At 57.9% G+C, this 27,480-nt stretch overlaps 1 protein-coding gene across 6 annotated transcripts; it reads right to left on the reverse strand.

Moving 5' to 3' along the window:
• Positions 1-799: 799 nt before the first annotated feature.
• USP21 (ubiquitin specific peptidase 21) lies at positions 800-21,093 on the reverse strand (the record flags this gene model as incomplete). Of its 6 annotated transcripts, none has more annotated exons than XM_084614053.1 (14): positions 800-1,202; positions 2,070-2,184; positions 4,156-4,263; positions 4,823-4,901; positions 5,387-5,473; positions 6,173-6,276; positions 8,799-8,863; positions 9,460-9,597; positions 11,751-11,862; positions 12,575-12,698; positions 14,329-14,388; positions 16,538-17,342; positions 17,681-17,774; positions 21,029-21,093. In XM_084614053.1, 13 exons carry the CDS (start codon positions 17,761-17,763, stop codon positions 1,112-1,114), a joined length of 1,971 nt encoding a protein of 656 aa, XP_084470179.1. In that variant the 3' UTR covers positions 800-1,111. The 6 variants fall into 6 exon arrangements, with proteins under 6 accessions (XP_084470179.1, XP_084470180.1, XP_084470178.1 ...); XM_084614054.1 differs by having other exon boundaries at positions 16,574-17,342; positions 20,977-21,085; XM_084614052.1 differs by having other exon boundaries at positions 20,977-21,085.
• Positions 21,094-27,480: the final 6,387 nt, after the last annotated feature.

Below are 27,480 nucleotides of genomic sequence, written 5' to 3' on the forward strand. Positions count from 1 at the left end.
CTGCCCTTGCGCTCCTGTGAGCCCCTCTTACACGTGGCGGTGGTCAGTCCCCTGGCCCAGAGCAATTCCCCCTCTTAAATAGGCCTGCGCCCGCTCCCTCCCCCTGGCTCTAAGCCGTGTGCTCAACCCTAGGGCAAGCTGGGAAGTTCCCTGGAGCCAGAGCAAGGGGTTCAGAGCCATTTCAAGGCGACGGCCTCCACAGCAGGCTCTCAGTGATGGTCCTTTCACAGGCAGGACAGCTGCCTGGGAGGTTGCATGATAGTCTGGCCCTGGGCAAGTCTGGAACCATCAGTCCCCTAGGGCTGCTGGTTTCAGCCATCTCAGCATTGGAAAGGGACAGAAAATGGCCCTTGCTCCCCACACACCTGTCCCAGGGAGCTGTCCTGGTAGGTGGCCCTCGCTGCAGCAGGATCCCTGCCAGAGGTAGATATCCCAGCTGTACCAGGCTCTCGGTGTTTCTCATGCCAAGGGCATTGTCTTCCGGGCCCCGTCTGCTGGCCAGGCCAAGCTCGACCAGGGTTGGCCGTGTGTGCTGAGACCAGGCTTCCTTCCCAGCGTAATGTACAGGCTGCACGTGCTCCAGCTCTCCTGTCCCTTCGGCACTAAGCCTCTGGCGTAATGACAGCAGTTGTGGGTTCCTCCACCTCGGCCTGCAGCAGTTGGTCCTGGCACCAGGCAGACACAGGGTGAGGCTAGAGGAGGGCAGGGGGGAGAAGAGCTGAGCCTAAGCACCCAGCAGGGCCCTTCTCCCCCAACAGAGAGCCTGGGCACTTTTCTTAGTAAATTTATTCAGAAAAAGTTCCTGCCTGGAGTGTGGCTCCGGGGTTTATTTACAGCCTCACTGTGTGAACAAAGGCCCCACGCTGTGTCAGAATAGCAGGGGTGGGGGCCATGCCAGGCCCCTCCCCCATGCACCCAGCGATGGGCAAGGCAGGCCCCTTGCCCCTGTCCAGTGGGTCGGCACGTCCCATCCTCCCCCAGGCACCGGTGAGCAGGTGGGCTGCTCATCCCCCACACTGCCTCCAGGCCTGTGAGCAGCTGAGGATCCCCGAGAGCTGGGCTCAGTCTCTGAGGTAAGAGGGTTGTGGCACAGGTGCCAGGGTCCAAGACTTCATTGTTTCTTCCCATGATGGTCGTCCAGCTCATAGAAGAGCACGTAGCCCTCACTAGATGGCACCTGGTTCTCGCTGAGCGGGGACACGCTGCAGGGAGGAGATGGCATTAGCTCCGCACCCGCCTGGCCCGCCAGCGCCCACCCAGCCTCCACACCTGGCTTCCCCCTGGGGCCAGGGCCACGCATTGCAGGCTACGCCAAAGTGCCAGCAAAAGCTCCAATCCCAGCCGCTACCCTGGCAGCACTCCTGCCACACAGAAGCATTCTGCACCATCACTGCCCAGGGCACGGGTCTGGCTGGCCCCAGGGCAGGGGCTTCTCAGCTTTCAGAGCAGTTCAGAGCGAAGCTGCTCTGCTCTGCTCTCTCTCTCTCTCCATGGTGCACTGGCTTACTGGAGCCAGCCAGCAGGCAAGGGAAAGCCCTGGGGCAGGCCAAGGGGGAAGGGCAGGGCTGAGAGAGGCACAGTCCAGACCACCTGCAGCCTGCACTGGGCCCTTCCTCACATTTCCCCAGGATTCCAGGTGCATTCTGGGGTCTCAGGCTGGAGAGCCTGCACACAAACAGGGTGCGTTCATTAGGCCTCGGGGGGCCTCTCCTTGCTGCCGTCACCGCAGGCTGCCAGGCTTCCTGAGAGGACAGCACTGAACCTGCCTGCCCCATTGCCTCCAGCTGGGATAGAGTCACAGGGCGCCAGGGCCAAGGGCGCCAGTCCCTTCCAGGAACGCCTGTCATCGGTGCAGGGCCTAGGAGTGCACAATGGGCACAGGACCCCACTGTGCCAGGGCTGGACCCTCCCCCCTGGGGAGCCCTTGCAGCACGTCACAGATTCACATTCAGACATGGACCCGCACCTATTGGCCCACTGGCCTCCTCTAGGGGTTCAAGGTCTCACCCTGCACCCAGCCTGGAGGACCCCAGTGCCATGGCTGCAGGAGCGCCCTGCCCCCCACATACCGGGAATCGTTGTAGACCCGCCAGCCGGACTGGTCCCTGCAGAAGGCGGTGTAGTGACCATAGTGCACGCTGCCCGAGTGATTGCACAGGGCGTAGAGGTTATACACCGGGCTCCCTGCAACACACAACGGCTCAGGTCTGGTCACGCAACCCCCGGACATTCCCCCAGCTTCCCCAGAGCCCTCACCACTCCCCCAGGTCCCCAGCACCCTCACCACTCCCCCAGAGCCTTCTCCATGCAAATCCCAGCACCAGGCAGCACCAGGGGCCCCGCGCTGCCCATCTGGAGCAGCCCCAGCCACTCAATCGGTTAATCATTTAAACAAAAACTTTTAAAACAGTATTTACATCCCTACCCTCCACAGCCTTCTCCACACAGCCACCCCCCTGGCACTCTTACTCCCCAAGAGCCCTTTCCAGGCAGTAAGCCCCCTTGCTTGTCCCCCAGAGCCCTTGACATGTAGCTCCAGCATCCTCCCAAACCCCAGATCCCTCTCTGTGCAGTGATCAACCAGCACTTTCCCCCCAAACTCTATCTGTGCAGGTTACAGCGAACCCCCTTGCTTGCCCCCAGAGACCTTGCCATGGAGGGAGGCCACCCTGACCCACTCCCTGTGTGTGTAGAGCGGTTCCTGGCTGCGTTCCAGCCTCGCTCTAGGTGGAAGGTGAGACATCCCCTTCCCTGGCAATCTGCCTCAGCCTTCTGCAAAGCTAGGCCCAGCTAGCAGAGCTAGCAGGGGTCAAAATGCCATGCCCTTGGGGCAGCCAAGCCAAGCCTGCCCCCTCGGAGCCTGGCTGACACACTGCGCCTCTGCCCCATGCCCGGCTGCACCCATTTGCAGTCCCAGATTCTCAGCTCAGGATGGTGGTTCTGGGAAGAGCGTGGACTGAGCACAGGCCAGGGAGCCAGCATATCTGGGTTTTAACCTTGGCTCCAACAGACTTCTTCTGCAGCTTTGGGTAAGCCGCAGTCCCCCCGTGCCTCAGTTTCCCCACCCCCAGAAAGGGAAGGAAGATGCTCTACTCCTCTAGGGGGTGCTGTGGGGAGCACTGCCTGTCTGCTCAGCACCACTCCCAGTGAGTGGCAGGAGCCTTGGTCCAGGTCCAACCAGAGTGAGCTGCCAGCAGCAGTGCAGGGAGTCCCTCCCTGGGTGTTTGCAGAGCCCTAAGGAGGATGCTCAGAGCGCAGGGAGCTGGGTCCTCCAGAACCCACCCAGCTCCTAGGAAATGGCATTGAACTGGTTGGATTTGGCCTGGGCAGCTGAGTCCATCCCCCAGAGCCCCTTGGCAAACACTTCCATTGAACCACCCACACCCTATTCCCTTCAGCCCCTCCCCCTCACCAGGGCCACGCCCACACCTGCACTCCCTTCAGCCCCTCTCTCCCCCCCACCAGGGCCCCATCTGCTCCCTTCAGTCCCACCCTCCCCCCCACCAGGGCCATGCCCACTCCTGCACTCCCTTCGGCCCCTCTCCCCCCCTCACCAGGGCCCCGCCCGCTCCCCATTGCGTTCAGCCCCTCCCTCCTCCGGGCCTCGTCCGCTCCCCATTGCGTTCAGCCCCTCCCTCCTCCGGGCCCCGCCCGCTCCCTTCAGTCCCGCCCTCCCCCCCACCAGGGCCATGCCCACTCCTGCGCTCCCTTCAGCCCCTCTCCCCCCCTCACCAGGGCCCCGCCCGCTCCCTTCAGCCCCTCCCTCCTCCGGGCCCCGCCCGCTCCCTTCAGCCCCTCCCTCCTCCGGGCCCCGCCCGCTCCCTTCAGCCCCTCCCTCCTCCCTCACCAGGGCCCCTCTCCACTGCACATGGCAATAGCACCAGCCCAGGGTGTGGGCCAGGTGTGGGCTATTCGCTGCAGGCTGTTAGCCCTTTCAGCCCTGCTCTGTGCTCTATGGGAGCCACCCCAGGGGCCTGCCAGCCAAGGCGGTTTGGGGCCAACGCCTGCAGCAGCTGGTTGAACAATGTGAGAGTCTCCCTCCCCAAGAACAAGGTCAGGAGCCCGTGTGCTCCCCACCCCAGCCAGGGCCCTGCAAGGCATGGCTTGGAGGGAGAGTGCTGGACATGCTGGGTGGGCTGGTGTCAGGACACCTACCAGTCTTCTCACTGGCAAACTCCTTCAGGTTAAGTCGCTGCAGAGGGAAGTCCACGAAGACAGAGCATTTCTTGATGGAGTACCGGGTGGTGGAGAACCTGTTCAGGTCTGGCCAGGGAAGTGGCCGGTTAAGGGAGGTAACAGGCAAGGGGACCAAGAGGTAGGGGTGGCCTCTGTCCTGATGGGGAAGATGGCTTGTAGCCTGCAGGAACTTGTGCTAGCCCAGCCCCTCAGGATCCGGCACATCCCTCTCTACACTACATGCTGCCAGTGCCAGGGACACACCCGCAGCTCTACCTGAGCCATGGATCCCAGCCAGGCACCGAGCAGACGTCTGCCACACAGGCTCTACCAAGGCTGCCAAACTTTCCTTGTTTGCTGTGTCCTGTACTACGAGCCCCCACCCCTCTAGTGCTGGGACACTGTCAGGAAGCTCAGCCAGACGCAGTCTGCGGAACAGCACGTGCTGGACCAGGCCAGGCCTCTGGGCCATGGGGCCAGCAATGGCCAGTACTGAATGAGTCGCACCCCAACAGGAAAACCCAAGCTAATCCCAATGTCCCCAGATGCTGAGCAGGGTCAAGCCAGGGCTGAATGGGCCACCCAAAGGCAAAAGGCTTTGCCCCCTTCCCCCCAGAGCACTCCCACACCACAACAGACAGGATACGCAGGACCAGGATGCGGGGGAAGCGCTGAATGGTTAGTTTCTTGGTGCTTCTTGTCCTCTGCCGACACTTGTCACAGACCTGCTCCAAGGCACAGGACAGCCTAGCTCAGAGTGCGCAGGGGAGGAGGCCAAGCTATGCTGACTGCTCCAGCCCCGCTGTGGCTGGCACAGCCGGGCCCAGAGCCTCCTGCCTCAGTTACGCCATTGCCAGCTGCCCTCCCACGACCCTGCATGAGCTGCAGTCTCCTGTTGCTTTGATGTCAAGGCTCCAAGCAGCCTCCTACCATCCCTTCCTGCTCCCCCCGCTTCCCTGTCATGCCCCCCTCTGCCTGGATCTCAGCCTCCAAGCACCCCACCTGGTGCTGCCCAGTTACTGCCCTGCAGAGGTGGTAGTGATGCTGGAGCCCTCTGCAGCCTGACCTGGTCCAGCTCCTAGTGCCCCACCCGATATGGGATGTCCCTCACAGCCCTGTGGGATGGAGCGGTCAAGGCCCCGCCAGCACAGCAGGGCAAGGGCCCATCCCTATGCACTGCATGCGGTGGGGCCTCTGGCCCTTCCCTTACTGGAGCGTTCTCGGAATCCAGCTCCTCCTCCTTGGTGAAAAGGCTGAAGCAGTCGAGTAGAGAGACCTTCCCCCCGGCAAAGCCCTTCTGCAAGAGAAAGCAGGGGAGGGGTGCAGGGGGTCAGAGCAGGGGAGGGAGCTAGCCCTGACAGGGCGGGGCGTGTGGAGTCAGGCTCAGCCCTTGCGTGGAGGGGAGGGACACAGACCAGGCAGGGGGCCAGTATCATAGGCTGGAGGAGGCTGTACCTCCCCAATCAGCCTGGCGTGGCCCCGCCCACACTGCCCCCAGACCCCTTCCTGCAGTTCCTTCCCACTCTTCGGTAGCCCACGCTGACTGGGGCTGGGGCATGCCAGCGTGCTGCCAGGACTTGGGGCAGCTGACACTGGGGCTGGGAACACGCTATTTGGCACTCCAGGGCTGGGGCCTGCCTGGCGTGCTGGGGCTGGGGCCAAGCTGCCTGACGCTCAGGGGGCTGGGACTGCTCCGCCCAGGGGGCTGGGGCCCACCCAGAGCTCTGGGTCTGGGGGCACTCAGGCAGCCTGGGGCTGGAGAGGCCACGGTGGGGGTGCTCTGGGCTCCTGCGGGGGGAGAGGGGAAAGGGGAGGGTGAGGGGTGGCGCCTCGGGCAGAAGGGAAGGGGCTGGGAGCTAGTCTCCCCAACGGCTGGTTCACCAGCCACCCATGCATCCAGCTGCCAAAGAGAGAATGAACTAGAACAGAGAAGGCGGAGGGTCTCTCCCCGTGCACCCCAGCCAGGATGGACTGACCCAGCCCTCACAGCCCCTACCTTTGGGATGGGGAGGGAGAGGTCACAGAAGACTTCGAAGGTGGTGGAGCGGTAGCCACAGGCCTGACACTTGAGGCAGCTTTTCAGCTGGCCAACGAAGAGATCTGGGAGGGAGACGGGATGGGGTGAGCACGTGTCTCCCCCACCCCACGTCCCCTGCTGAGTGCCCCCTGCCAGCCCAGCTTGGCGTGGGATTGAGCACACCCCTGACAGGAGCCAAGGGGACAAGTGGCTCCTCCCCTCGCTCCAAGGCAGCTATGAGCGCCAGTGCCCAGAGGGCCACCCCAGCACCGCCATACCCAGGGGCCCAAACCACGCCGATGCCAGCCGAGCCACTGGGTGTCAGTGACCGGAGAACTGTCCAGTGCCTCTGTCACCGGTGACTGACGGGGATTATCACATGCCACTCCGTGCCAGACTGGGCTAGAGATGGGAAAGGGGAAGTGTGTGGCTCTCTCCTCCCACAAGGGGCTCGGCTCCTGCCCATGCCACCTGGGAAAGGGGCAACACTCCAGCGTTCACGCCCATCTGGGGCAATTCTACTGGCTTGGTTAGATCCAGCCTTCCCCTGCCCATCACCCTGCTCCAGGGAGGGGCAGGATGCTGTGCACTTAGAGCCCCGGCACATGCGGAGCTCAAACCCCATAGAATCATAGAATATCAGGGTTGGAAGGGACCCCAGAAGGTCATCTAGTCCAACCCCCTGCTCAAAGCAGGACCAATTCCCAGTTAAATCATCCCAGCCAGGGCTTTGTCAAGCCTGACCTTAAAAACCTCTAAGGAAGGAGATTCTACCACCTCCCTAGGTAACGCATTCCAGTGTTTCACCACCCTCTTAGTGAAAAAGTTTTTCCTAATATCCAATCTAAACCTCCCCCACTGCAACTTGAGACCATTACTCCTTGTTCTGTCATCTGCTACCATTGAGAACAGTCTAGAGCCATCCTCTTTGGAACCCCCTTTCAGGTAGTTGAAAGCAGCTATCAAATCCCCCCTCATTCTTCTCTTCTGCAGGCTAAACAATCCCAGCTCCCTCAGCCTCTCCTCATAACTCATGTGTTCCAGTCCCCTAATCATTTTTGTTGCCCTTCGCTGGACTCTCTCCAATTTATCCACATCCTTCTTGTAGTGTGGGGCCCAAAACTGGACACAGTACTCCAGATGAGGCCTCACCAATGTCGAATAGAGGGGAACGATCACGTCCCTCGATCTGCTCGCTATGCCCCTACTTATACATCCCAAAATGCCATTGGCCTTCTTGGCAACAAGGGCACACTGCTGACTCATATCCAGCTTCTCGTCCACTGTCACCCCTAGGTCCTTTTCTGCAGAACTGCTGCCTAGCCATTCGGTCCCTAGTCTGTAGCTGTGCATTGGCTTCTTCCGTCCTAAGTGCAGGACCCTGCACTTATCCTTATTGAACCTCATCAGATTCCTTTTGGCCCAATCTTCCAATTGGTCTAGGTCCTTCTGTATCCTATCCCTCCCCTCCAGCGTATCTACCACTCCTCCCAGTTTAGTATCATCCGCAAATTTGCTGAGAGTGCAATCCACACCATCCTCCAGATCATTTATGAAGATATTGAATAAAACCGGCCCCAGGACCGACCCTTGGGGCACTCCACTTGATACCGGCTGCCAACTAGACATGGAGCCATTGATCACTACCCGTTGAGCCCGACAATTTAGCCAGCTTTCTACCCACCTTATAGTGCATTCATCCAGCCCATCTTGCACATCCCATCTGGCTGGAGGGAGACAAAGTCCTGGCAGAGTCTGCCTGTCCCAGCCAGGGGTCTCCGCTGACTCAGCCCCCAGCAGCGGGCCCAGAGGGGGGCATGGAGCCATACCTCCATCAGAGCCCCACAGCCATGGGCCCAGAGAGAATGGGGGCGGGCATGGAGCCATACCTCCATCAGAGCCCCCAGCAGGCCCAGAGGGACTAGGCAGAGGGGACAGAGGGGTGGGAGTGGAGCTACACTTCCATCAGAGCCCCCAGCTGTAGGGCCAGAGGGATTGCGTGGTGGGAGGGCATGGGCAGTGGGTATAAAAGAGGAAGTTCCCGAGAAGTGGGGGGCCACCCGCACTCCACCCTGAGGCCTCACTTGGCCTCTTCCCCTGTGGCCTTGCCCACACTGTGCCTCTTCCCGTCCCTGCTCTGCCCCTCCCCCTGCCCAGGTCTCCCCGGCACTGTGCCTCTTCCCCGCCCCCGCAAGGCCTTGCCCTCGCTTCACCTCTTTCCCCAAGTTCCCCTTCCCCCCAGTCTGCCACTTGCGCCTCTCCAGGGGAGGGAGTAGACAGGTGCAAAGGGCAGGCAGAGGGGGAGGAGAGGAGCAAGCAGTAGGGGAGCAGGGGACCTGTGGGGGAAGAGGCCAAGTGGGGGTGGCAGAGTGGGAGTGGGGCCTCGGGGCAGAGAGAGGGTGGAGTGCAGGCGGGGCTTTGGGGCGGAGTGGGAGGCAGGGCCACAGTCCAGGCAGCAGTACCCCTCCCCCACTTCTAGGAAACTTCTGACACTCACCCCCAGCCTCCCCAAAGGTAAGAGAGTCACATGCTGCCTATGGGGGAGGATGGCCATACGCCCATCAGAGCCCCCAGGCCAGGGGCCCGACAGGGAGGTTGTGCTCACCCACTATCTTGCTGTCCTCTCTCTCCAGATAGCGCTTCCACATCTGGTTGGCTCGTTCGTCATCACTAGGAAAAACCCAAGAGGGAGACAATAGTGGGGGGCTGCTGAGGGAGGAACCCCAAGGGCAGCTCCCTCCACACACAGGCCTGGGCTCTCTGTAGCCCCTTTGCTGAGGCAGCCAGGGGCCGGGTTGTGCTTGGGGGGGCTGAGACTCCCCAAACTCCTCCCCCCCATGCCCCGAGCCAGCAGCCCCAAGGCTGAAAGTAGACTATGTGCTGTTGTCAATCTCCTCCCCACCTGCCCCCTTGCTCTCGCCGCAGGCTCCCTCCACCCTGGGCAACAATGCAGCTGCTGGGAGGGGAGCCTGGGAACCCGACACCCCAAATCCACGAGAGCTGCCTGCTGGCCCTGGGGCTGTCACTGCTTCTGTCCCCGGGGCCCAAGCCAAGGTCAGACTAACTAGACCCAGCCAGGACACCAGCCTGGTTCCCGCCCCCTTGAGCCCCACCAGCTCCGGCTGCGCAGCGATGGAGTTCTTGCCAGGGGCAGTCCTACTGCTTTCAGACCCTCAGTGCAGGGCTACAAGGACCAGCTCACAACATGAGCCACATTTTGCTGCGTCCCTGGGAGTCGCAGCCCCCAACCAGCTCAGCCTGCTCACCTCAGGGGGTCCGAGTCCTCTAGCACCAAGGGCCATTTGGTATCAGAGAGGATGCTGGGAGTTTTGCGCCCCTTCCTGTTGATCTCCACATGCAGCCGGTCCATGAAAAACTTCAGGAACTCCTGGGCGTCCTGCTGGCTAGAGACAAGAATGGCCAGTCAGGGCTCAGCCCAACCCCGCCCTTCAAGAGCTTCCACACACTGCATCCCCTTCCCCAGCCCCCTGCGCACATTGCATCCCCTTCCCCAGCCCTAGCCTCCAGCACCCTCCATACACTGGGTCCCCTCCCCCAGTCCCCCAACACCCTCCACACACTGCATCCCCTTCCCCAGCCCTACCTCCCAGCGCCCTCCACTTTCCCCTCTCCCAGCCCCAGCCCTGCCCCACAGCACCCTCCACACGGTGGGTATCCTCCCACAGCCCCGCCTCCCAACACCCTCCACACACTGCATCCCCCGAGCCCTTCCCCAGCTCCAGTCCCCTCCACACACTGGGTCCCCTCCCCCAGTCCCCCAACACCCTCCACACACTGCATCCCCTTCCCCAGCCCTACCCCCCAGCGCCCTCCACTTTCCCCTCTCCCAGCCCCAGCCCCAGCCCTGCCCCACAGCACCCTCCACACGGTGGGTATCCTCCCACAGCCCCGCCTCCCAACACCCTCCACACACTGCATCCCCGAGCCCTTCCCCAGCTCCAGTCCCCTCCACACACTGGGTCCCCTCCCCCAGTCCCCCAACACCCTCCACACACTGCATCCCCTTCCCCAGCCCTACCCCCCAGCGCCCTCCACTTTCCCCTCTCCCAGCCCCAGCCCCAGCCCTGCCCCACAGCACCCTCCACACGGTGGGTATCCTCCCACAGCCCCGCCTCCCAACACCCTCCACACACTGCATCCCCGAGCCCTTCCCCAGCTCCAGTCCCCTCCACACACTGCATCCCCTTCCCCAGCCCCAGCCCCCTTCACACACTGCGTTCCCAGCCCCAGCATCCCGCACACATTGTGTCCCTTTCCCCAGCCCTAGCCTCCAGCACCCTCCATACACCGGGTCCCCTCCCCCAGCCCTGACCCCCAGCCCCCTCCACACACTGCGTCCCCTCCCCCAGCCCCACCTCCCAAAACCCTCCACACACTGCGTCCCCTCCCCCAGCCCCACCTCCCAAAACCCTCCACACACTGCGTCCCCTCCCCCAGCCCCACCTCCCAAAACCCTCCACACACTGCGTCCCCTCCCCCAGCCCCACCTCCCAAAACCCTCCACACACTGCGTCCCCTCCCCCAGCCCCACCTCCCAAAACCCTCCACACACTGCATCTCCTTCCCCAGCCCCCTCCACATACTGCGTCCCCAGCCCCAGCCCGCTCCACACACTGGGGCCCCAGCCCTGCCCCCCAACACCCTCCACACACTGCATCCCCTTCCCCAGCCCTGCACCCTCTCCACACACTCGATCCCCTTCCCCAGCCCTACCCCCAAGCACCCTCCACTTTCCCCTCTCCCAGCCCCAGCCCTGCCCCACAGCACCCTCCACACGGTGGGTATCCTCCCACAGCCCCGTTCCCCAGGCCTCCCCACACACTGGGTCTCCTCCCACAGCCCCGCCTCCCAACACCCTCCACACACTGAGTCCCCTTCCCCAGCCCTGACCCCCAGCCCCCTTCACACACTGCGTCCTCAGCCCCAGCCCCCTCCACACACTGCATCCCCAGCCCCAGCCCTAGCCTCCAGCCCCCTCCACACACCGGGTCCCCTTCCCCAGCCCTGCCCCCCAGCACCCTCCACACACTGCATCCCCAGCCCCCTCTACACACTGGGTCCCCAGCCCTGCCCCCCAACACCCTGCACACACTGCGTTCCCTTCCCCAGCCCGCACACTCTCCACACACTGGGTCCCCTCCCCCAGTCCTGCTCCCCAGGCCCCTCTACACAATGAGTCCCTCCCCTGGCTTCAGTTCTCCCACCCAGAACTGTCCACATTCAGGGTCCCCTCCCCTGGCCCCACAGCTCTCCATGCTCAAGGTTCATCAGCAGTGGGGCTTTCCTAGCAGCTCTGACCCAGCCCTTCTGCTGTCGGCCCCCCTTACTCAGCACATCACCCTGCCAGGGCTCTGGGAAAGCCCCACTGTGCTCTGCACAAACCTGAGATCGCCCTGGCTGGACCGGTTCCTCTAAGATGCACACTATGCTGGCGCTAAACTCTGCCCAGAGGTGACTGCATCCCATGGTGCACTGGGACAGCCCCTGCCCATGGCTGTGAGAGAAGAGGTCCAGGGCCCACAGGGAGCCCTCTCACCTGTAGCCTGTGAAGGACGGGACGTACTTCTGAAAGACAGCTTTGAACCGCCCAGGGTCCACAGCTTCAGTGGAGTCTGGGTGCCACAGTGAACTGATGACATCTGCAAATGCTGAGGGGAGACAAGCCACCATCCCATGTTACCCCACCTGTACCACCCCACAGCCAGCTCCTTCACCCCAGCTGGCACGACAGCCATGGGGCGGGGGAGCGGGATTCCCTGCCTCTGGGGAGGGGCCAATCTCCAACTGGACCATGCTGGAGCAGCCCGGGCAGGAGAGGCAGGAAATACCCCCAGACCCACAGGGTATTGCTGCCCCCAAACCGCTGCGCATGGCACAGACTGGGGGACAGGGAGGAGTGAAGGAACAGCTAGATGGGGTCAAAGGGAGCGTAGGACAGTGGGCAGAGCCCAGGAGGAGTCAGGATGCCTGGATCCTATTCCTGACTCTGCCACCAAGATCTCTCCCGCAACCTTAGCGCTGGCCCTCCGGCCTTGTCCTTGCCCTGCGGTGCCCAAGGTGAGACGGACATGCTCAGCGCTCCAGAGCCTGGAGATGGGCCCATCCTCCATACACCTGTGCCCTGCCCGCTCCCACGCCAGGCACAGTGTCAGCACTGTCATGGCAGGGTATTCGGCCCTGCTCTTTATGTAACAGACTTTCCAACTGGCCTCACTTGGGCAGGGTGCTTACATAACCCTGGTCGCTGGGGCGGGGATTAGCTCCCATGGCAGCCGGACCCAGGCAGTTCCTGGGCAGCGAGCCAGCTGTGTGAGTGCAGGGCTGGGGAGCAGCAGGAAGGCAGCCGGCTGGCTCACCTACCTTCCGTGAGCTCCTGCTGGGCCCGCGAGGTGCTGGGCTGCTCCTGGAGGAACTCCTTGCGCAGGCAGTAGTCGCGCAGAGGCTTGGTGCTGCTCAGGCACTGGAGCACAGCGTTCATGAAGCACTGCAGGGCACATGCAGGCAGTCACGGTGGGCCCCATGCCCCAGGTGCTACCTCCCCCAGCCCTCTGCATGCAGCTGGGATTGGCCCGCACAGGAGGGGCTGTAGTTCCTACTGGACAGGAGCCATGGAGAGCGGCAAGCCCAGAGTGCAGGCTCGTGGGCACCATTACCACCCGTTACCCCACTCAGTCAGCTCACCCTGCCAAGCTCTGCTCCAAGCATCCCCCTCCTAACCAGGCCATCCCAACAGCCACACATCTCTTGCCACTGTGCAGAGACCGGGTTGGCAGCAGATGTAGCAGGGACACTGATGGGCTCCCAAAGGAGGAGGCCACCCACAGTGAAGCAGATCGGTGATGGGGAGGAGGGTCCCTCGAGATCAACCTACCCACCAGGAAGACGGAGTCACTGGCCATGTGCAGCTGCTCAACCACCTCCCAAGCTAGACTCAAGCTGCTGCCGCTCAATGCTGCACGAGGGCTTCTTGGAGCCTCTCAGACAACACAGGCAGAACTCAGCTCAGCCAAACCCCTGCAACCTGGGCTATAGGACAATCTCCATCAGCAGCACAAGGCCTCTGACACGCAGCAGTGACACTGTGCTAGACACAGCAGGGTTTGGGCAGAGGGCCCAGTGCAGCCTGGGATAGTTTAGTGCCCTCCAGCGCTGGGGCTGCAGGGAACAGCCCAGAGGCAACTAGCCCAGGGGGTGCAAGGGGAACCACAGCTGGGTGGGAAAGGTGGCTACAGGTGAGTCAGCTCCACTCACCGCACAACTGCTGGCTCCTCCATGCAACACAGGCATGGCCCTTTGATTGGACTCAACGGGGTGGTTGTATTGGCATGTGCAGGCTCCAGCCCACCACACTGCTGGCGGTAACAGGCGCAGCCCCTGACCACCGCCCCCATCCGCCTGTCCCAGCCCAAGGGCTCTGGGAGCCCATCTGCACTTCTGGGGAAAGCTGCTGCACTCCCAATCCCACAAGGATTAAAGCAGGCAGGCAGGCGCTGGCTCAGAGATGGTGACAGTGGGAGAACAGTCCCTGGTGAGCAGTATTCCAAGGGCGCTCTTCAGGGAAGGGACAGACCCGGGAACAACGAGAAAGGGAGATGACTGGGGGAGGTTACATATACCATGATGACATTAGACTCATGTGAGAAACTACAGCATTCAGTGATCTCAGATCTCCGTGGCAGGGCACCCCCACGGGAAGGGGCACTCTCACATGGCACATCAGGGAATCATGGCTGCAGTCACGTAGAATCTAGGCAGCCCAGGTCTCCATTCTCTGCGCTTTGCATCACTGACACGAGTGCAAAGCAGGTGTGAAACACCACGGTGCTGCGGTCATCTTGCCCTGGTGTGAACACTGCCATGAGGTCTGCACAGGGAGAATCAGGCCGGACCGGGAGGTGCAATGCGGGGAGGATGCGCTACCTCGAGTCCTCCCAATTCCAGCTCCTCTGCATGTCAGACACTTTCCCAAGCACCAACTGCTATTTTTGACACCACCAAAACACAGGCTATGGGCTTTTCAGAAAGCCCTCTACAGAGGACAGCCTGCCCTGCCAGTATGTGGGGGGGGCCTCCCGCTGCCCAGGGCTCCCCAGCACCAAACACCAGGTGCTTACCGTGTTGCCAAGATTGCGGAGTCCGATGTGCCCAGAGCCCAGGAGGAGGGTGTGGTGTGTCTGAGAAGACGAGAGAGAGACAGGATGAACACCTGGGAGAGGGACCCTGAAGTAGCTAATTCTAGCATGAGCAGGAAGAGTCTGTGCCAGGAGGATGGCCACACACAGCCAACCCATTCCCCCTACACACACATGCGCACACAGCCAGCTCATGGCCCCCAGAGGCTGGAAGTGTCCCACTGCCTACAGCCAGCAGAAGGAAGAGCATGGTGCATTACCTCACTGGTCATCAGCAGCAGCCCCATCACCGCCGTGTGTACCACCGACTCCGAGATATCCGCCCCCTTGCCCTGCAGCTCTCGTTTGGTGGCCAACGTGCGGTGCAGCTTTCGAGGCAGCTCCACGAGGGTAGCTCCCTGCAGGCCTGGCATGGCTCCTGCCGCACGGAGGAGCGGGCAGCTGGAGTGCTGAGCTTGCCCTACAGCACCAACTGAAGGGACCACAGGGCCCTCCCTCTGCCTCTATAAACCATCAGCTCATTAGCTGATCCGATTTCCCCTGGCTATTCCGGGCCCTGCTTGAGGCTCATCTCTGTGGGATTAATTAGCAAGGAGAGCTACTTTGGGGACAATGGGTGTTTGAAGAACCATGGAACAGAGAAGGAAAATACAACCAAACACTCACTGACCATGCAGCAGGCACAGCTGGGGATGGGGGTGGGGAAGAAACCAGCTACTCTGGGCCAATCTGTCTCAGGGCTGCCATAATCCACTGGATTGCTAGGTGAGAACATGCCAAAGTTCCGCACAGCCAGCTAGCCCTGTATGGGGTGGCAGGCCATGCCTGGTGGTCAGCCCCATGCCTGTGCTCAGACAGATTACATAAGAGATTTCCTAAAAGGAACAGATTACACTTGTGGTGCCCGGTGGACACAGCTGGGAGGGTCTCTTGCTAGGAAAGAGGAGCTGCAGGCAGGGACTGAGGGGAAGGTCTGGGTCAGGCCACTGGGGAATCCCAAAGCCTGTAGATCAAGATTTGAGTGAGCATTTGGACAGTTTAGGACACTTTGATCAGAGCCTTGGACATCAGACCTGTTGTAGCCAGAGAGATTGAGGGGCCTTCGCCATCTATCACCTCTGTGGTTTTGCACATCACTCACCACCACCCCCACCCCATCCCCTGCACACATCCTTGAGTCTCCTGAATGAGCAATCCAACAATTCTCGGGGCATCTGTTAACTTCACATGCAATACCACTAGCTAGATGGCTTCACTGAAACCATAAGCTGGTTCTCTGCCCCTCCCACCCAGAAGGCTCCCCAGCGGATGGAGTGCTGGATGCAGTTCCTGAAGCAGCCAAAGTTGCTGCTGCATGTCAAGTCAGGACCCTCAGGGATATCACCCATGCTGGGACTGCTTGCTTGCTGGCATGTTGTGCTCCTGCTCAGCAGAGCCAGAGACCCCCCCTCACCAGACTTCCTGAAGGCCCGGTGACTAAATTCTGATGCAGTCCAGTCCCCACAGGCTTGCATGTGCATGAGGGCAGGTAGGATGCTGAAAACATGGTATGGTGGAAGGATGCTCCTGGGAGAAGCATGGCCAGACAAGGGACTTGAAAAATCACTCCACCTCCTAGTCCCAGCTGCCAACCTTTCTGAGGCACGTCACCCTCCCGCCACCCCAGTGCACCCAGCTATTCTGCCTCGTGGCAGCATCGTTCTGACAGCAGCAACTCTGTCTCTCGTTATGTAGGAGGCAGAGTGCTCAGCTGGATGGGCAGATCTGGGGGAGTCCATGGTGGTGCTGGCTTTCGACTTGCCTGCTCAGCAGGTTGAAGCCGGAATCATAGCGACCACAAGCTCATTTTCCCTGGATCCCACCCACAGGTGCTGGGTTCTCATGGAACGAGGAGGCTGGGGGCAGCTTGGGGCAAAACCACAGAGCACCAGGGCTCAGGGGGAGCCTTCGGCCTAGACTCCTCCGTGGATAGTAAGGGCTTGGACAAGATGGGAGAAAGCCCCCCTCCCCCTTGAGGAAGCCCCAGATTGCAGCCCCCAGACATCAGGCCAGGCACTGCCACTCTCTAGCAATCAGCAGTAATGAGGCTCATCCGCCCCAGCAGGCCTGGGAGCAGAGCACGGGGAGGACGGCAACGCGGAGTGCTACCCGCCACACTCAGTAGATTTCAAACAGCAATTACAACAGACACCTTCTTGTCGGGCCTGCACGGAGCTGGAGACGGTACCTTCCCCTGGGGTGGGCTCCCAGCCGCTGGGACATCCTGAGGGTGCAGGTACTCGGAGACCTGAGGATCGGGGGTGTGAGTCCTGGTGCAGCTCTCAGTGCGGACGGAGAGCAGCGCGCCCGCAGGCCTCCCATCCAGCCCAGGAGACACACTGACCCTCCTGAGCGAGGAGCTCCGCTGGAGAGCCAAGGGCCCCAGGCCCAGCTTTTGGCTGCACGGCGGGCTGCGGTCCCGGAGCACCAAGCGGCTGAGCACCATGCTCAACTCCTCCCCTCGCCCCCCTGCCTGGCTCAGGTCCCCAATGCTGATAGACTTGGAGCGGGCGAGATTGTTCCTCCTGCGCTCAGAATCTCGTTCCACCAGCAACACTCCTGATGGCATGGAGAAGGAGGCGCTGCCTGACATGGTGCCAGGCTGTGGGGACTTGGGCACCTTGACCGCATGGTCTGCCTTCACTGGCCCTCGCCGGGGCACTGAGCCCCGCAGCTGGTCGCTGCGCTTCGAAGCACGGCCCCTTTCGAGCTCCTGCTTCTTCCCCCGATCGTCCAGTGGGCTGGGCCGGGGAGGCAGCGGGCGAAGCTTGGGAGCCATGGAGAGCCCATTGGCCAGTGCAGGGGAGACTGAGGCATGGCGCTCCTGGCTCACAGCCCGGTGTCCGTTCAGGAGCTTGGCGGTGGCCTTGGGCTGCGATGTGATGACCTGCTCTCTAGCCCGGCTGACCCGGTGTTCAGAGGCCTGGGGCATCGTAGAGACAATGGAGAGGAGAACCCTGGGGAGAAAGGGAGAAAGACGAGTCAGCACGGCGGGTCAAAGCCAGTGTCAGTCAAACGGAGCTCAGCTACTGGGAGGCAGGACTCCAGGGTGCCAATGCCAGCTCCAGGAGGGCAGTGTGGTCCAGTGGGTTCAACAAGGGAATGGGAGACCAGGCTCCTGGATTTCAGCGCCGACTCCCTGTGTAGCCTGGGTGGATTCTCTGTAATTCGAAGCTGGATAGCTACATTATGGGAAGCGGAAACCTTCCTCTGCAGCATCAGGTGCTGGCCATGGCTGAGGCACAGATGCTGGGCTGCAAGGACCGGGGCTCCGAGCCAGCACAACTGGACGTACCTCTCACAAGCTGCAAGCGTCTCTTCCCCACCAGCACCAAGCTCACACCCCTCCACGGTGGCTGTCCAGGTGGAGATTCCCATTGGCTGAGGCCCTAGAACACAAGACAGGATGATCCAGGCACAGGCTCCCATGGCTGTTTCATCCAAGACTTCTGGCCACGAGAATCTCTGGGAAATCCTCTGAAAAGTAGCTGGGCAACAGAGCCCAGCCCAGAGCAGCTCAAACTGGCTCGTGTCACAAGGACACAAGGAAAAGGGAGGAAAGGCCTGCAGTGAGACAGGCCCCATCGGACTCCACCCAACAGAGTAGGATACTGCACACCTGGGCGGGAATGGTAGGGTTTCCTCAGGAGGGCAACAGGTCGTGCTGCTAGTGAAGAGAGAAAGCTGGGCACAGGCTTTCCCTATCCCACAATGCACCAACACCTTCACACAGCAGGGCCAGGAGTGACTGCGCCTAGCTAGAGGCAGCATCATGCCATCTACCCCCCTTTCCGCTCTGCTTCAAGGACAGTCTCCTGAGACGGCCTTTTACGCCCCTTTCAGCAGGTTTTCAAGGGAGACAGTTAATGGGCTCTGGTGCCTTCCAGCCAAGTCCACCAAGCTCCAGGCAGGGGTAACTAAGGGTATGTCAATGCTGCAATTAAAACCCCCAGCCAGTCTGAGCCAGCTGACTCAGGCTATGGGGCTATTTAATTGCAGTGTAGATGTTCAGGCTTGGACTGGAGCCCTGGCTCTAGCACCCTGCGAGGTGAGAGAGACCCAAAGCTGAGGCTGCAGCCCAAGCCCAAACATCTACACTGCAGTTAACAAGCTCTTAGCCCAAGCCTTGTGAGCTTGAGTCAGCCGCACAGGCCAGCCACGAGTGTCTAATCACAGTGCCGACATACGCTCCGAGGCCTTGCCCGCTAACTGCAGCTAGGTCAGAGGTGGGCAGGTATCAAGTGGCTTATGTGGCTAGGGTGACCAGATATCAAGTGTGAAAAATCGGGACGGGGTGGGGGGGTAATAGGAGCCCATATAAAAAAAAGCCCCAAATATCAGGACTGTCCCTATAAAATCAGGACATCTGGTCACACTAGATGTGGCCCTCAGGCCAAAAAGTTTGCCCACCCCTGAGCTAGGTGGTCTGTGCAGAAGGAGTCAGTGAGTCTGTGCTTCCTGCAATTACTGAGCAGGAACCTGCACCACTAGGGGGCTCAATGGGTGCCTTGTGTCAGCCTGACAGAGAGGCCAAGGGCTGAATGGGTCCTGGTAACCAGACTCCTCTCCCACAGGGGTATCTCCATGGCTTGGCTAAGGCACGTTAGCAGTCCCAGTTTGCTCTCCGGCCGCCTGGTTCCCAGGCTCTCATTCAGACTTTTCCCCACTCAGTACTGCTGTCAAACCCCCTCACCTCTCACTCAGCTGAGCTGAGGGATTTGGGTGAGTGAGGCACTGAACTACAGAGGTGATTAGCGTGAGTCACTAGTCAGGACATGGGTTGCCAGTTACTCCCACCAACCGCCTCTGGCAGGGGCTGGGCTTTGCCAATGCAGAGCTCAAAACCAGAAGCAGTGCTTGTATCTGGCAAAGAAACTTACTGATTCCCGCACTCCCACGCTCTAGAACAGGAGCACTGGCCCATTCCTGCCTTCTGGCATCCAGCACAGAACAGTAGAGGGCACAGACCACACATAATGAAGCCAGCCAACACTTGGTATATAGGATCGAAGACAGCTAGAAGCCTTAATTAGGGTCCATTGGCACAATCCTGTACACCAGTGGTCCCCAACCTTTCTTGTGGGAATAGCATATTGCTATTCCCAGAAAACTGTGGCGGGCGAAAAGCGGCAGCGGGAAGAAGCGTTGCCGCCAAAATGCGGTGGCGGGGTGTCTGGCGGGCATACAAAAATGCCCCGGCGGGCGCTGCATTGGGGACCCCTGCTGTACACTGTCATTAACTGGCTAATGTGTATGCATAATGTTGCCATCTTCTGGATGGAATCAGACCTACTCAGCTGTGTGCCATAAGCCTGATACTGCTAAAAGCTGATCGAGATTCCCTTTTAACTCAAATAACAGAGGTCTATGTTTTTGGAGCAGGAGGATTAGTGTTTTTTCTATCCCTGATGTCATCATGAAATTCCTACCGGTCCAGCATAATGGCAATTGGAAAGCCACAAATGTGTCAATAGCAAATCCCCGCAATACACATTGAGATAAGAGGGGCATGATCCATTTGCAATTTGCTTCAGGAAAACCAGCACAGGCCCCTGCTACTGCTCAATGGCCTCAAGACAGAGTATATGGTATTTCAGAAAGGGAAAGCACAAGGGAGTGCCATGAACTGGGACACCAGGCCAGGGCTTCAGAGCAACTGGCCAGTCAAAGCCAAAGCCACTTCCCCTTGCAAGTAGGATGGCGAAGTTTGCAGATTCTGCCCATCCGAGCTTGGCATTGGTCAAGTTGCCAGGAGCCCAAGGGTTGCCCAAAATTTGTATAAAATGGAGAAGGCTGCATCTGCCTTCCATCTTATACCTAGAGGTGCAACCCACTGCAACTACAGATCCCAGCATGCAGTGCTCCCTCTCAAACTAAGCGGCCATGCTGCGTGGCTCGCTGGGACCAGTAGTCTCTTCAGGCCGCACTTCCACAGACAGCGCCAGACAGCAAAGACATTTAACTCCTGAGGCAATCTCTGTACGGATCACTCAAATAAAGAGAATTTATTTTCTAAACTTTCTGTGATGTTCCCCCACCAGCCACACTCACCTCCCTCACTCCTCATCCTACCCAGTTCACACACCCCTTGCTGCCAGCCAGCCTGCCCCTTACCTGGAGGGAGAGAACCCAGGGACAGGGCAGTGTCCTTGTGCAGAGCCCAGCTACCAATCATTCCAGCCTTCCCTCACCCTGCCCCCCAAACCACATCTACGCTATGTGGCCTCCAGCTCCCTAGAGACCCCCTACAGCCCCAGCCCCCATACACCATTCCATAACCCTATGCAGAGGCATCTCTCATCATCCCTCAGCCCCTAGAGAGAGAGAGTAATCACCCTATATACAGCCCCCATATACACATTACACCCCCATGTGGAGGCCCCAACCCCTATAGAGTAACTCCCTGTATACAGCCTCCCATACATACATTATCCCCTATATGCAGGCCCCAACCCCCATAGACTAACCCCCACATATACATTGCACCCTATAGGCAAGCCCCAACCCCAATAGTTACCCCTATATACAGCCCCCCTATATACTTCACCCCCCATCCCTACAGCCCGAGGAAACCCCCCTAACCCCACATACCATGGAGGGTGCCCACCCCCTCCGAGGCCCTGGGGGGTGGGTCAGGCCCTACCTCCTGCAGGACGCCATAGCAACAACTCCCGCACCAGAAGCCGCCATCTTTGTTTCTGTCCCCACTGCCCGGCTAAGAGCTACTTCGGTCGGTTCACGGCGCATGCGCCTTCATCCGCAGCCTTCGGCTTCTAGGCCTAGTCTGCGCGTGCGTCAGCGTCCTGCTCTAGTGACACATGCCCGTCGCCATGGAGGCAGAGCGGCGTCCTTCCCCCCTCCTAAAGGGGCGGCAGCACCGGCAGGGAAAGTTATCGTAGGGTCGCCGAGGCTCCGGCGGCTGCTGTCCAAGGGGACTTTGGCACCAGATTATCGTCAAAAGCACCCCCCTAGGCTGAGACATACGAGGGGAGCACCTATGCTGGGGGGCACGGGATATACCACATCCCCTGGGGGGGATCCCTGTGCTGGGGGGGAACGAGACATACCACATCCCCTGGGGGGGACCCCTGTGCTGGGGGCGGGGAACGGGATATACCACATCCCCTGGGCCTGGGGGGACCCCTGTGCTGGGGGGGGATGGGACATACCACATCCCCTGGGGGGAACCCTGTGCTGTGGGGGGGGGGGGAAATGGTACATACCACATCCCCTGGGGGGACCCCTGTGCTGGGGGGGGGAATGGGATATACCACATCCCCTGGGAGGGACCCATGTGCTGTGAGGGGAATGGGACATACCACATCCCCTGGGGGGGACCCCTGTGCTGCGGGGGGGGGGGGGAACGGGATATACCACATCCCCTGGGCCTGGGGGAACCCCTGTGCTGGGGGGGGGAATGGGACATACCACATCCCCTGGGGGGGACCCCTGTGCTGCGCGGGGGAGGGTATGGGACATACCACATCCCCTGGGGGGGACCCCTGTGCTGCGGGGGGGAGGGTATGTGACATACCACATCCCGTGGGGGGACCCCTATGCTGCGGGTGGGGGGATATGGGACATACCACATCCTCTGGGGGGGACCCCTGTGCTGCGGGGGGGGGATATGGGACATACCACATCCCCTGGGGGGGACCCCTGTGCTGCGTGGGGGAGGGTATGGGACATACCACATCCCCTGGGGGGGACCCCTGTGCTGCGGGGGGGGGAGGGTATGTGACATACCACATCCCGTGGGGGGACCCCTATGCTGCGGGTGGGGGGATATGGGACATACCACATCCCCTGGGGGGGACCCCTGTGCTGCGGGGGACGGGGTATGGGACATACCACATCCCCTGGGGGGGACCCCTGTGCTGCGTGGGGGAGGGTATGGGACATACCACATCCCCTGGGGGGGACCCCTGTGCTGCGTGGGAGAGGGTATGGGACATACCACATCCCCTGGGGGGACCCCTGTGCTGCGGGGGGGTGGTATGGGACATACTACATCCCCTGGGGGGACCCCTGTGCTGCGGGGGGTGGTATGGGACATACCACATCCCGTGGGGGCCCCTGTGCTGGGGGGTACGGGACACACCATGTCTATGCTACCAGGGTGGGGAGATGCAGCATTAGATGTGTAAATAAAAGGGATAAGACCCAACTGTGGGCCACCCTGCCCACTGAGGACATGTCTCTTGGCATACCTGAGGGTACACTAGCATGTCCCATACCCCTTCCCAAATGCAGGGGTCCCCAGGGATACTGCAGGGAAATATTACACTAAACTTGTGCATGGCTGAGATCCACTCATGGCTGAAGAAGAGCTGGCTGAAGCTGAATTTGAGCAGGAGAGAGGTGATGCTGGTGCAGAGGACAGTACTTTGCAGAGTTTGCAGCCACAGTGCAGTCTCCTTCGACTGAAGGGTCACATCCGTAATTGGCTAATTCCATTTGTCAGTTTAGGAGTACTTTTGGGTTCCTTGGTGATGCTGAGCGCTCACATAGCAACTGCCCAAGTAAAACTTTCCACCATCTCTGGTTGGCTGGGAGACTCCGTCCCACCTTGGCAGATGATGACCTGGCCTAAATTATTCATGCCTTCATCACCTCTCAGCTGGATGGCAGCCATGTGGTAGGCTGGGCATGAAGGCTTGGCACTCAGGAAACTCCAACTGGTACAGAACATTGCAGCCACGTCTCTTCAGCGACACAGACTGCCACAAGCACATCAGATCTGTCCTCTGCTCCCTATGCCGGCTGCCACAGAATATCAGACCAAGTTAGAGTTTGCGGTCTTTATCTTCAAAGATCTCCATGCCCTGGGCCCAGGATACTTAAAGACCGTTTAGAGCTCCAGGACAAAGACCATGGTCAACAACTTCACTCCTCTGGCTCAGTGGAAATCTCAACTATAAGAGTAAAGCTTGTCTGGGCAGGAGACAGAACTTTCTCCAGGGGTGGTCCAAGACTGTGAATGAATTCCCCCGAGAACTAAGAACTGTCACAAACCATGTCACTTTCCATTCCAAGTGCAAGGCATATTTCTTTGCCCCACCTTCTCTAACAGAAACACATGGCAACAGGTATAGTTATAAATGGTAATAGTAGTAGCCATCAAATAACATTTAAAAGAAAGCCTATCAAAACAAGACTCCTCTGCACATGCTTCTTCTGGGCAGAGAAGGAAAGACCAAGCAACAGGTCACACATGTCAGTTACGGTGCTTACTGCATGACTGGCAGATGCTCAGCTAGTACAGTGATGAATGAAGTATAAAATCCTATAGAGAAGAGAACTTCTGGTGCTGATTGTGAAGAAGTTGGGGATTTTTGTAGAGTTTTACATGAATAGTGTGTGCGCTCCTCAGTTTCCCTGTGTGCTGCATGTTTAACAAGGTGGTGGGAGAGGGTTTGTTGTTGCACAGGACCAGGTGTGACCTCACCTAGCAGCCTGGACCCCCAGAGAACAGCCTGGAGATGGGGAACCTTAACAACCAGTGACCTGGTGACTAAGAGGCTCACCCCAGCTTTGCAGTCAGCTGGTTCTGGCCAGTGGGATGACAATGGGCTGAGGAGAGAGGACCCCAGCGACCTGACCAACCAGTTCCAACCAGAGGGGAACAAAAGACTGAAGAGAGAGGGCCCCAGCAACCTGTTTACCTGGGACAGAGGACAAAGGACAGGGGAGGAGCTGTTGGGGCCGATGATATCGGATGCTGAGCTGGAAAGAGCAGGGTCTCTGGACTGGAGAGAGACAGCAGGCAGAGCCCACCTGTATGCGGGAGAGAGTTAGATGTGCTGTGCTGAGGGAGGCCAGGCCTGAGGGCCCTGAGAGTTTCCTATGCTGGGTTCAGACATTCAATAAACACTCCTGTTTTATGCTGGCTGAGAGTTGCTCTGATCTAGAGATCAGGGTTGCATTATTCCCTCTGGAAGTGGAGGCCCCAGGGATCCAGCGCGGGTGGAGTCCCTGAGGGGACCCACCGCGAGAGACAGGTGTGCTAAGGCTCAGAGAGGTGTGGTTCCAGGAGGTGGAGGGGCTTAACCCCCAAGAGACAGTGGACCACCGAGAAGGGCTGTCGAACTGAAGGGGATTCTCCCCAGGGACCGCACCCAGCCAAGAGTGGGCAGGACCTGTGAGTCTGTGACATTGATCAATGGATATTTATAGTTTCAACAAACACCTGTTTGATATATCTGTGTGTTATAATTCTGAAGAGCTCATGCTGCTGGCCCCACACACATGTCAATATCCCTTTGTACCACACTGAAACAGCAGGATATGGGGGCTGTGAAATGGGTGAGAAGCCTTTCCCCCACTCTGCAAACACTGCATTGCAGACAGTTATCCCCCTTATTGTGAGATCTTAACACTATCAGCACTGTCTGTAACAAGGAGGAGGGGGTGTGCTGTGGGAAGGGGGGAGGTATTGGGAGAGAGGAGGTGATCCATTATACAGTCTTGCTAGCAGTAATTCAGAATGGATTTAGCACTTTTTGTCTGTGTTTTATACACAAAACTTCAGTGGCTGGAAGCTGAAGCTAGACAAATCCAGATGGAAATAAGCAATGCATTTTTAACAGTTTTCAGAGTAACAGCCGTGTTAGTCTGTATTTGCAAAAAGAAAAGGAGTACTTGTGGCACCTTAGAGACTAACCAATTTATTTGAGCATGAGCTTTCGTGAGCTACAGCTCACTTAACAGTGTGAGTAATTAACCGTTGGAACAGCGTACCAAGAGTTGTGGTGGATTCTCCATCACTGGCCATTTTAAAATGAAGATTGGATTTTTAAAAAAACACGTGCTCTAGTTCAAAATACATTATTTTGGAGGAGTTCTCTGGGCTGGGTGATCCAGGAGGGCAGACTAGATGATCGCAGTGGTCCCTTCTGGCCTTGGAATCTATAAATCCATGAAAACAGGTCTGTATGTTACCATGGAGAACTGCTGCTTGGTGATCCCAGATACAGCTGAAGATGCCAGAGAGAAAGCAACTGCTTCTTCAAGGAACTTTTCTTAGGAGTTTGGGACAGTTAAATAAACTAATAATCTGCAATTCTCTTTCCCATTTGTTAGTTTGCAACCACAACTGGAAACCTGTTTGTGTATTTTCAGGATGTTTGGGTGCGTGACGTAGCTATGCAATAAAACAATGGCTCTTTTGAATGTATCTATGCTTCAAGTGGCTTATCCGTGTAATAGGATCCATGTTCAGGGAAGTTCTCTTCCTGCGTTCTGCTGGTGCTGGAGGTCAGACTAGATGATCAATTAACAATGGTCCCTTCTGGACTTAAGCTATGAATCTCAGTTACTTTGAATATCTGTTTAGCTGTTTTGGGAAGGGAGAAGAATGGGGTACGGCAGTAGCTCTCAACTTTTCCTGATTACTGTCCCCCTTTCAGGAGTCTGATTTGTCTTGCATATCCCCAAGTTTCACCTGACTTTAAAACTACTTGCTTACAAAATCAGACATAAAAATACAAAAGAGTCACAGCCCCACTATTACTGAAAAATTGCCAACTTTCTACCATTTCTACCATATCATTATAAATCAATTGGAATATAAATATTGTACTTACATTTCAGTGTACAGAAATACAGAGCAGTATAAACAAGTCATTGTCTGTATGAAATTAAATGTCACCTGTTGTAAAACTAGGCAAATATCTAGATGAGTTGATGTGCCCCCTGGAAGACCTCTGCGGATGCCAGGTTGAGAACCACTGGGGTATGGGTTGGTGGCATGTGTGTGTGTGTTTATGTCTTTAAAAGTAAAATAACTAGTGTCATGTAAAACCTGGACATTTTCCCCGATTCCCTCCCCATTAAGGACAGGGTGAGCCCCTGCATACACTTAGTGATGTTTACTATGCACCTGTCATAAATATAAAGGGAAGGGTAAACCCCTTTAAAATCCCTCCTGGCGAGAGGAAAAACCCTCTCACCTGTAAAGGGTTAAGAAGCTAGGATAACCTCGCTGGCACCTGACCAAAATGACCAATGAGGAGACAAGATACTTTCAAAAGCTGGGGGGAGGGAAAAACAAAGGGTCTGTCTGTGTGATGCTTTTGCCGGAGACAGAACAGGAATGGAGTCTTAGAACTTAGTAAGTCATCTAGCTAGATATGCGTTAGATTCTGATTTCTTTAAATGGCTGAGAAATTAAGCTGTGCTGAATAGAATGGATATTCCTGTCTCTGTGTCTTTTTGTAATTTAAGGTTTTGCCTAGAGGGATTCTCTATGTTTTGAATCTAGTTACCCTGTAAGGTATTTACCATCCTGATTTTACAGAGGTGATTCTTTTTTACTTTTTACTTCTATTAAAATCCTTCTTTTCAAAAACTGAATGCTTTTTCATTGTTCTTAAGATCCAAGGGTTTGGGTCTGTGGCCACCTATGCAAATTGGTGAGGATTTTTACCAAACCTTCCCCAGGAAGTGGGCTGCAAGGGTTGGGAGAATTTTGGGGGGAAAAGATGTTTCCAAACAACGCTTTCCTAATAAATAAACCCAGATAAACGTTTGGTGGTGGCAGTGGAAGTCCAAGGGCAAAGGGTAAAATAGTTTGTACCTTGGGGAGGTTTTAACCTAAGCTGGTAAAAGTAAGCTTAGGAGGTTTTCATGCAGGTCCCCACATCTGTACCCTAGAGTTCAGAGTGGGGAAGGAACCTTGACAGCACCATTAAGAATTAATAAAATGATTTTAATAAAATTATCCTGTTTGCGTGGCTTTTAACTGTAACAATTTAAGATGTAGCTGTATTACAAGTGCTTTCTCCATTCATGAGTATAAAGGGTTAATCAGAACATAAAAAAGCATATATACATTGCCAATACATGTGCTTTCTTTTTGGCTTTAAAATCAGGTATAAAGCACTAGTCTGATGTGAGAAAATTTTTGCAAAAGTCCTTTCAGGACCCACAACCCCCAAGTTCTGTAGCCAAAGGGCTAGGAACATCGTCCTGCTGTGTCTGAAGTGAACTAAAGACGGGCATCTATTTGGAATATTTGTGGCTGCACCCAACACATGCACGTTATCACTTTGATTGCAAAAACATAAACCATCTACAGAGGCAGAATACAAGACT

The sequence above is a fragment of the Lepidochelys olivacea genome (assembly GCF_965140295.1).
Source record: "Lepidochelys olivacea isolate rLepOli2 genome assembly, chromosome: 24".
Lineage (NCBI taxonomy): Eukaryota > Metazoa > Chordata > Testudines > Cheloniidae > Lepidochelys > Lepidochelys olivacea.